Consider the following 10,707-nt stretch of genomic DNA (forward strand, 5'->3'; position numbering starts at 1 on the left):
GGGCAGAGAGGGGGCAGCGGGGCAGGGCGGGGAGGGCCACGGTCCGGAGCGAGGCTGAGGCTGGGGAGGACGGGGTCTCGGCGGCTGAGCCTACCGGCAGCCGCACTCCGTGGCCACCATGTTGGGCATGAGGCGGGCACTGAGGCCCTCTTCGGAGAGGCTGATGAGAGTCTTTCCGGCGTAGGCGGTGGGCACGCAGCAGGGCGGCCGGCCCAGAGGCTCGCCCCTCTCCCGCATCTTCAGCAGCAGCACCACGTGGTTGTTGTAGTTGGGGCTCCGGTCGGACTGCGGCCAGTGGCAGGGCCCCTGGCAGTTGTTGGCCATGTAAGTCTCGGGGATGAGCACCGACTGCTCCGCGCGCAGGTCCACGCTCAGCTCCTGAAGGCGGCAGGGCCCGTCCCCTCCAAGCCGGGCGCTGCGCAGGGCCCGGGACGCCTTCCTGCGTTCCCGCCACTCGGCCTTCAGGCTCTGCAGGGCCTTGAGCAGCAGCAGCGCCCGCAGCTGGCCGCCCGGGGCCTCCGCCTGGCTGCTGCCGTTGCTGGGGGCCGAGCAGAGGGCCAGGAGCTGGTGCAGGAGCTCAGCGTGGGGCTGCAGGGCCGGCAGGCTCAGCAGTTCCCGGGCCACGGCCTGCAGCTTGCCGGCCAAGCGCTGGGCTGGGCCCTCTGGGGCCGGCCATCGTCCCGCCAGGCCCTGCAGCAGGGCCGGGCTCCCAGCCGGAAAGAGGAGCAGGAGGGGGTCCTCCGACTCCACCAGCTGCTCCAAGGTGGCCGGGTCCGAGAGGTTGAACACCCGGTGTGGGAGGGCCTCCAGGGCCGCGGGGTCCAAGGCCAGATGCAGCGGGCGGGGGCTGGAAGGCGGGCCCAGGACTCCTCGCACCAGGCGGGTCAGGGTCTCCAGGAACGGGTCTGCGGAACTCGGAGAGGCCGTGACAAGTGGCAGTGGAGAGGGCCTGAGGACAAGGGAAGGCACAAGGCTGGGGGGACCCCACAGCCTGCCTGGTGCCCCAGCTCTGCCACCCAGCAGGCGTGCCTCTAGGCCCGGGAGGTCCACCCCTCCCCGAGGGCCCCGCCCCCTCCCCGAGGGCCCCGCCCCCTCCCCGAGGGCCCCGCCCCCTCCCCGAGGGCCCCGCCCCCTCCCCGAGGGCCCCGCCCCCTCCCCGAGGGCCCCGCCCCCTCCCCGAGGCCCCCCCTTCCCTTCCCCGAGGGCCCCGCCCCCTCCCCGAGGCCCCCCCTTCCCTTCCCCGAGGGCCCCGCCCCCTCCCCGAGGCCCCCCTTCCCTTCCCCGAGGGCCCCGCCCCCTCCCCGAGGCCCCCACACACCTGGGCAGGGGGTACGGCGCAGTATCTAGCCTGCCCTCGGCGGGAAGAGGACTGGGGCGGGGCTCGGCCCCCGAGCCCCGCCCCCGCAGCAGGAGCAGGACGGGCGTCATCCTCGTGAAGCACTTGTGGTCTGGCCCGAAGAGCAGGGCCTGGAGTTCTGGGGTGGCCAGAGAGAGGCCTGCAGCGGCACACAGGGATGCGTTTGGGGTCAGATCAGGAATCCGCCTCCCTGGGGCCCGCCTGGCTCACCCTCTCCCCCATCCCATGGATGTAAAAGCCCCCACGGCTCCCCCTGATTCTGAACCTCCTTACCAGCTCCACCCCGGGGCTGCAGAGCAAGGGAGAGCCCCTGGGAGGCCGGCTCGGCCACAGCCAGCACCAAGTACCGGGTGTCCGAGGAGAGACAGAGGCTCTGTGAAGACAAAAGCATCACCCACGCGGTTGCCCACTCCTGTCCCCCAACCCCAGACCCCAAGGAAAATTCCCGACATCTCAGACCTGGAAGGGACCTCTCCCCCCCCCCCCCCCCCCCCCGCGGCCCTGGGACCCGACCGTCCCTCAACAGTGATCTGGGACAAACGGCCATCCTGTCTCCCCTCAGAGACCTCCAGGGACGGGGAGCTTCTTACCTCCCCCAGCAGCCAAGTCCTGGCTTTCCCTGGATCTATGCCCCCCTATCCCTAGCACCCCCACCCCGCGGATACTGCTTGGGGAGGGTGGGGGGCGGGGCCATTCCCAGTTTGAGGGCAGCCTGGCTAGGTCAAGTACTGGGAATCAGGACCCTCCTTCCTTGGGCACTTGGACGGCAACTGGGATCTGAGGCTGGACCCCCTCAGGACTCGGCAGAATTCCAGCCAGAACTGGGAGGGGCATCCCGGCTCTGCCCTGGCGAGGGTGGCCTCCGGTCCCTTGCAAGTAGTGAGATTGGGGGGGGACTAGCAAAGCCCTCGGAGGGTCCCAGGATGTCCATGGGACGGGGAGGCCCTTCTCTTCAGCCTTTCCCCAGGCCCTTTCCCAGGGTTTATTCTGGAGGCTCAAATAGCTAGGATCCCCAACGTGGTTTCAAAAAAAATGTCCCACCCGTTTGTCCCGAGTTTCTAGCTCCTGAGTCTATACCTGCTGCGGTTGCAGCCCTGCTCCAGTGATCCCAAACTCCTGCCCAGGACGGTCCCCCTGTCCAGGCCCTGGATACAGCACCAGCAGGGCCAGCTCTGGGACGCCGCCTCCTTCAAGTACTGGCGGGGGCTCCTGGAACCACAGGCTCAGCTCTGGCTCCCACGTCACTGCAGGACAGGGGCAGGAGTGAGGGAGGGGTCCCACAGGTGTCCTGGCAAAAGGCCTGTCAGGAGGGTCTCCAGGCCAGAGAGAAAAGGGGGCCCTCTAAGACAATGCGGGCATGCGGGGGGGGGGGGAGAAGGGGGTTTGGAAGGAGGCAAAGGCCCTCAGCTCAAATTCCAGATCTGTTCCTTTGCTAGCTTGGGCACAGAGGCCTCAGTTACCCTAACTGTAAAATGAGATGACCTCTAAGTCTGTGATCTGACCCTCTGCCCGCTGAAGAATTGATTTTAACCCTTTAGCTCCATCTTTCCCCCCCAAGGATCCTTTCACACCTTGGGCTGCAAGGAATTTAGGATTAGAAGGGATCCATTTTACAGATGGGGCCCAGTGAGACAAAGCAGTTTGTCCCAAGTCACCCAGCTGGCCTAGAGAAACAGGGCCACCCACAGAGCTCCCGAGTCCCAGACCAGCGGCCCACCGGCTATCTCTCCCCCCCCAACCCCCCCCAGCACTGTTCCTGGGAGCTCTCTGCTGCCTCTTGGAATCTCAGAGCCAGGTCTCCTTGCTCCTCCCCCACCTCCCCGGGGGTCTGGAAGATCCAGTGGCCGCCTCTGGGGATCACCCATCATCAGACAGAAGAGAGGCTCTGGACCTTGTAAAAAGACCAGGTGGTCCATTCTGGACATCCCTTCCCAGCCCAGCTCTTATTCTCCCTCTGGGGAGCGGGGCTTGGTGGGAAAAATCTAGGTCCTGTGTCTGTCTCAGCTTTCCCTTGAACAAATCACTAGACCTGAATTTTAAATCCTATGTCTCTACCATGGGGATAAAAATTCTTTCCTGACACAGATAAAACCAAAAACAAGCCCCCCAAACCCCAAACAGATCTCAAACAACTCTGAGGATCAGGAAAAAGACTTGGCTTTCACTCCGCTTTGTGGATCCAGCCTCAGCCCCCTCCCTGCCATCTTCCCAGTGGCACTGGGAAACAGGTGCTAAAATAAAAAATTAAAAAAATCAAGGACCAGATGTTTTGAGAGACAGCATGGTCTCATGGGCAGCCAACTGACCTCAGGACCACAAGGACTGGGTTCAAGTCCCAAACAATGGCTGCGAGACCCTGAGCCAGTCCCTCAGTGCTCTCCCCAGCTCCTGCAAACAAGTTGCAGGGTGCCCTGGCAGGAGATGAGAGAAATTCTCTATTATTTCCATTTTCTATTTATTATCTGGATCCTTCCTTTTGCCACAGGTCTCCCCCTCTTCAGGTTTCAATTTCCTTGAGAAAGGGCTGAACTAAGGGGCTCCAAGCTCCCCTTCAATGCTCTAGGGTTGAGCTCCCCGAGGCCCTTCAGCAGGGAAGCCTTCCCCATTCAGGGCTTTGGGGATGGTGGGAGAGCTTCTTCCCACTTCTGGGTCCAGACCCCACGCCTGGGACCTCCAAACTCAGCGAGGGTTCCCTGACAAGCCAGGGCTCTTCCTCTGCTGAAGCAGCCGGCTCTGAAGCTGAGCAATCCCAACACCGAGGGTTCAACCGAGCCCTGGCTGGATGGGGGTGAGGTTTCCCCTGCGGGAGCCTTAAAAACAGATCTGCTGACCCTCTTTCTGTGTCATGAATCGCTCTGGTGTGTGCTAAAGCCTATGGACCCCTTCTGAAAACAATGTTTTCCTTAAAAAAAAAAAAAAATTCTTTGAAGGAAATGTTACATTTCAATTAGAGGTCAGCAAAAATAAAGATGGAATTTCTCTTTTCTCCCCTCTATCCAGGTTCACAGAAACCTGAAATCTACTCACAGAACCCAGGTTAGAACCTGATCGCTGGGCCAGCCTTTGCCCTCAAAGAGAACTACTTGGGGCTACTTAGGAGGGGAGACCAACCCCAGAGCAGCTCTGGACAATTCCAGCCGGCCAACTCCCTGAGCAGCTGCCCTGGCAAGCTGGATGCCAGGCCTGAAGCCCAGACTTCATTCTAGCCATCCTCCCTGGCCCGCCCACCCACCCAAGGCCCCATGAATCCCTTCTAAAGCCCCAAGTCTTAGAAACCTGGAGAGTCCTTGAGCCATCAGAGACAATGGACAAAGCCCCCCATGAATCATATCCATCGGATGTAGGGCTGGTGGTAGAAGCCAAAGGCTGAAAGATGACAGAAACCCCCACCCCCACCTCCACCCTCCTGCCAGGGGTCCAGAGATGTGGGAGAAATAGGAATTGGGCCTTAGACCTCTGATCTCAAACCTTCAGCATTCTGGGACCAAGAAGCGAGCTGGTGGCCGGTTAGCCAGGAACCCCCCTCTCCCCCCCCCCCCCCCCCCCCCCCGCTGGCCTTCTACATCCTGGACCATCCCCTCCTCAGGACCCAGGGGCACAAAATGCTTCCCAAAAGCCTCTGAGGCTGGCTGCTAACCTCCCCCCCCCCCCCCAGAATGTTTCCCACACCTTTCCCCAAGGATGTGCTGGATATGGGGCCCACCTACCTTCTTCTAGGTGTAGAACCACCAGAGTCCACCCACCCGGCTCCACCAGCCAGGCCCCCAAACGCTGCAGAGAGAGGTGGGCAACTTCTGTGCCCCCTGGGGGGCAGATGCCAAAGGTGGCCAAGTCTTGGCTGTCCCAGCGGGCCTGTCTCAGTGCTTCCACAAAGCCCCTCTCATAACCACTGAGAGCCCCCACAACCTGGAGGGGGCCTGGGACCTCGTCTCCTTCCCTGCCCACTTTTACCCAGCACACTGGGTTTTTCAAGCCCCCCAAGGGCCAAGGGTGGGGCTGGGGCCCAGTCCACAGATCTGAGGTGCCGCTGTCCTGAGCGAACAAGGGCCAAGAGAGGTGGGCCTGACTCCCAAGGGTCTTCTGGCTCTTGAAGGATGAAGGCCCGCTGGGAGCACTCTCTGACCTCTCCTTCCTCTGGCCCTGGGCCATGAGGCTCCTGAGCAGAGTAGGGGGCAGCTCGATAGGGGCATCTGACTGCCCCTTCTTGGGGGGCGCTCCTCTCAGCACGGCAAACATCGCTGGCAGCAGCAGGAGCAAACCCAGAAGGGACCCCTTCATCTTGGGCTGGCTATGGCCGAGCCTTGGGCTAAATGGGGCTTTTATGAGATGAAGGGGGCAGAAATGCCTTCTGCAGACTGTTTGCGAGGGAGGAAGGGATGGCTATCTCTTCCCAATGGAAGCGACCTTGAATTGACAATGCAGAGTCCATCCTTTGGGACCCTGGGAGACCAGAAGTCTGAAAGTCAGGGGAGGCCCTTTCAAAGGGCTCTTTCTGTTCTATTTTTGGGCTGGGTATCTCGCTTCTTAGAAGTGATATAAATTTCAGGCTGTTGACCGGATTGTAAAATGCTGTCCTTGACTGATTTTTTTAAAAATGTGAGAATCTGAGCTGGGAACGTGCAATTCAGAGCCAGGAATAAAGTGTGGGCCGAGGGGCTGGAAGTGGGAAGGTGGGGGGACACGAAACTGTTAGTGGCCTTTCTTTGGGGAACTCCACCGGGACGAGGAGGTCAGGGCCTTGTCGATGGGCTGGGGACATCAGGCGGTCTCTACCCAGGGTGGCTGTGACCACCAGGGCCACACATAGCCAGCAGCTTTGTATTGGGGACAGTAACAGAAAAATGAGAGCTTGAAGAGGCTCTAAAGCTAAGTGAGTGGGCTGTGTGGCAGGGGGAAGTCCCAGAACCATGATGCCAGTCTTGCCCTGGGTGCCCAGGTGACCTGATCCTCACCCTGGGTTCCAGTGTCCTCATCTATAAAAGGGAGGCTTCTTCCAGCTCTAAATCTGAGAGCATGGTCAATGCCAGGCCCTGGGGATACAAAGAGCAAGAACCCCACACTGTGGGGCTCACAGAGCAGAAATGGGAGGTGGTCTTGGGGGGAGGGAACAGACTACAGGAAGGTCCATCCTGTAGAAAGCAGGGAGGCTGGGAACCCAATTCTTGTCCCACCTCTGTGTTTCCTGGCTGAGAAGACAGTTGCCTGAGGTTCCATAGGGGATGGGTATCCCAAGTGGCATTTGGACCTGGGTCTTCTGACATCCAAAGCACTGCATCATCATCGCCTCATCGTTCTGGATGGCCTGGGGAAAGTCAAAATCCCAGACATTCACACTGCTAATGTGAGTCCCTGACAACCAGGGAACAAGGTGCTCAGCCCCCATACCCATAGAACCTCAGAGCTGGAAGGCACCATAAGACACACGGAACAGAGAATATCAGCTTTTGATCCTTGGAAGATAAATTTCTTAGAGGCAGAAGGGATCTCCAGGTGGTTGTTCAGCCTTTTCAGTCATGTTCAACACTCCGCGACCCCATCAGGGACTTTTCTTGGCAAAGATACTGGGCTGGTTTGTCATTCCCTTCTTCAGCTCATTTTACAGATGAGGAAGCTGAGACAAGCAGAGTGAATGAAGTCCTTTGCATGAGGTCATACAGACAGTGTCTGAAGTCTGATCTGAACTCGGGAAGATGTTTTCCTGACTTCTGGTCCAGCAGTCCATCTGCTGTACCACCCAACTGCCTTTAAGATAGTCATTTTACAATCAGAGAGGGTGAGAATGACGCTAGGGATAATGGTAATGAATGCAACTAAGTTATATGGGTAGAAAAGAGGAGTGGGTAGTAAATGGGTAGTAAAAAAGGAAATGAATTCAGAAACCCAGTTTGGTGGGGTAGCACTGGAACAAGGTATCTCTTGCTGAAAAGGCAAAGAATAGATTTTAAAAGTATACTTAATATGTATTAGACTGCCTGCCATCTAGGGGAAGGGGTGGAGGGAATGAGAGGAAAAGTTGGAAGAGAAGGCTTTATTAAAAAAATACCCATGCATATGTCTTGTAAATAAAAAGTTTTAATAATAATAAAAGGGGGGATTGAATGAGGATGGAATAACAACAAATATTGAAGGCATGTTAGGGCAGCTAGGTGACACCAGTGGATAGAGCACCAGCCCTGAAATCTGTTCAAATCTGACTTCAGACACTTACTAGCTTTATGATGGTGGGCAAGCCATTTAACTGACTTCAAGAGACAGAGAAACAAAAAAAGATGGACAGAAAGTTTTTGTGAATAAATCTAGGAACCCAAGATGCAAAACATGGTGAACCATGGGTTAGAATTAACGAAGGAAAAGCAATATTCTTATGATATACACTATAGAGCAAGATAGATTAGGATGGGGGTGAGAGAAAAAATTAAAATTGGAAAGATTAAAAACTACATAATATATGGAAGCAAATGAGCACAGTAACCTAGTTTTAGCTAAACCCAAAGATCTTAATTATTGAACAAGAACTCCCTATTCAAGAAAAAAATATCTGGTAAACCAGAAAGTAGAAGGGCAGAAATTATTACAGACCAACATCTCATACTATATCAGTATGTATAAGTATACCAAGAAAAGCTCAACATGATATGGACTTAAAAAGTGACATCAAAAGAAAATTAGTGGAGCATGAAAGAGGTCAAAACCAAACGAAATAAAATAGACAAGAACTTTTGAAGGTAAATAGCCACTTTGTCACTGAACTTGTGATAAGTGGTAAAAGGATGAAATCTAGGCAGTCTGTGAGGTATCTCTAGGTGCTACATCAGATTTCAAAGAGTTAAGGAAAGGAGAGGTAGAATCCAATGGTATGATTGCAAGGGTAACATTAGCTCAAAAAAAGGAAACTCAAGTATGAAATTCTAAGAAATGGCCTCACTAGAATGAATAAGTTAACATTAATATAACCCTTTTTACAAATGAGGCACTGTGCTAAGTGCTTTACAACTATTGTTTTATCTAATCTGGGAGGTATTATCTCCAATTTACAGAAGAGGAAACTGAGGCAAACAGAAATAACCTGCCTTGCATCACTTGAGCTAGTGTGTAATGTCAAATCTGAATTAAGGTTTCCTTGAATCTAGATCCAGTTCTCTATCTATTATAACAATTACCTGTCCCATAAATATAAGATGCTTAAAGTTACTGTTATGTGTGGGAACTTGTCACCAAAGCTACCATTACTAAAGGAGTACTAAAAAGAACAAGTAGATATACTAGCAAGGTCACTGTCAGTGATTTTAATAAGATGCTCGTGAACAAAAAGTACAACAGTCAAGACACCTTTATTTTTTGGAGGGCAACATCTGCAAACCTTTTATTGGTTTCTGAGGGAAGCACTGTTTATCAATACAAAAAAATCACATGGCCTCATGTCACCAATGTGCAAGTTTATCTTACTATGCCTTTGGGAAAAAAAAAATTATACATGGGGTGAGGGATGCTGGGAAGGACTAGTGATAGTGCCATAAAAAGAAAAAAGAAATATAAAGGCCACTGCAGCATTTTGAAAATATGCAGAGCACAGGAAGAGGTTAGATAAGCAGAACAGCTTTGAAACTGTGTTGAATTTATTATGTAAATTTGAAAAAAAATACAAACTTATGGGAAATTCACCACTTCATATGCAAGCTTTTACTGTTCCTGTATATAGCTGGAAATAGTTGTTGATTTTGAACAAGAGCGATGAAAAAATTATTTGAGAGTAGTAGGCTCTGAGACTAAACCTCACCTTCACTTCTGTGGGGCATCACTCACCAGGTGGCACAAGGGCTAGAGAACCAGGCCTGGAATCAGGGAGTCTCATCCTCACGAGTTCCTAGCTGTTACCGTTTACCTCAGCTCCTCGTCTGTCAAATAAGCTGGAAAAGGACATGGCAAAGTGCTCCGGCACCTCTGCCAAGTGAACGCCAACTGAGGTCACAGGAGCCAGGCGAGCTGCAATGGGTGCGGCCTACTCAGGCTTCAGTAAAGCACGTAAGGCAGCCACTCCTGCTGTCTTCACAGAGAAGATGCAGAGGTGCAGGTTAAATGGCATTTACACTGAGGCCAACTCAGAACCTGTGCAATGACCTGCTCAAACAAGGCTGGAAGGGAAGTTTCTAGTAGAAGGTCAGACCTTCCGCTATTTGACATTTTTACAAAAGGCTGGCATTTGGTACTTGCCACAACATTGGCAGGGAGTGTTATCAGCTGGATTAAAATCAGGATCCAAAAAGATCTCGACAAGTCAAAATGAAGGGCCAATTTGGGATGGAATTTTGGTACAATTGAGTAAATTGAAATGTAATCACAATGAAAGTTAAACTTTACATTTGGGTTGAAAAAGCCAACTTAACTATTACAGACTGAGAGAAGACATGAGGGCAGAACTCAGCGATATGGCAGGCAAAAAAAAAAAAAAAAAAGATGCTAGCTTCTTACTGTGGGCCTCCAGCAGAAGCTGCTTGGAGTTATCACAGCTACTTCTTAAGAATGTCACAAAGGGGATTCTTGGCCAGATACAGAGTAGTAACCTTTGAGATCCCTTCCAACTCCCAGCAAAGCTATAACCAGAGAGGTTGCCTTCTTTCAATGTTACTCTCCAACTGCTACATACATATCGATCTTGCTTTCCCAACTAATTTCTTTAAAGCAGGGATTATCTCCTCCTCTGCTTTCCCATGGTACCCAACACCAAACCCTATCATAAGGAAGCAATCTTTTTTTTTTGGCTGAGGCAACTGGGGTTAAGTGACTTGCCTAGGGTTCCACAGCTAGGAAGCAATCTTCTTTGAAAGAAATCTACTACCCATACGACTGCTGCATAGAGAAAAATGATACACAACTTTTAAGTCTAGGCAAGGGGGAGGGGGAGGGGAGAGAAGAGCGATATCCCTCGTTTTTCTGTTGAACATGGGCTTGTGATAACTGGAGGAGGGAGCTGGAAGGGAGTCCTACTAAGTTGCTGCCATACCAAGTTATCCAAGCACACATTCATAAGATGTGCTTGTGAGACACCCTCTAAGGCTGGAGCTGAATATCTGCAGTGAGTGCATGACTTTGGCTTCATTAGCAGCAAGTGCCAATGGACAACACCACAGGAATATGAAGTGACTCTCACTGGCCTTTCAAGTACTCAGAATGGGTGGTCTAGCCAGGCCCTTAATCAGATATTTTCAAACCCACCCACCTCCTTCTCATTTTAAAACCCTTGCAGCCTGCCACAGTAGACCTGGAAGCCTACAAGTGCCTTGTGCTCCAGCTACAAAACACCTTCTCACCTCCTTTTACTTCTTAATACTCCAGCACAGGTGTCCCCCTTT

The 10,707-nt window shown here is 53.3% G+C and overlaps 1 protein-coding gene across 1 annotated transcript; it reads right to left on the reverse strand.

Annotated features, from left to right (window-relative positions):
* On the reverse strand, positions 1-8,716 carry AMH (anti-Mullerian hormone). Its single transcript, XM_051972242.1, has 5 exons — positions 5,065-8,716; positions 2,435-2,601; positions 1,631-1,730; positions 1,319-1,496; positions 1-949 (listed from the first exon to the last, which is right to left on the reverse strand). Exons 1-5 carry the CDS (start codon positions 5,633-5,635, stop codon positions 91-93), a joined length of 1,875 nt encoding a protein of 624 aa, XP_051828202.1. The 5' UTR covers positions 5,636-8,716; the 3' UTR covers positions 1-90.
* Positions 8,717-10,707: the final 1,991 nt, after the last annotated feature.

The sequence above is a fragment of the Antechinus flavipes genome, chromosome 1 (genome assembly GCF_016432865.1).
Source record: "Antechinus flavipes isolate AdamAnt ecotype Samford, QLD, Australia chromosome 1, AdamAnt_v2, whole genome shotgun sequence".
NCBI lineage: Eukaryota > Metazoa > Chordata > Mammalia > Dasyuromorphia > Dasyuridae > Antechinus > Antechinus flavipes.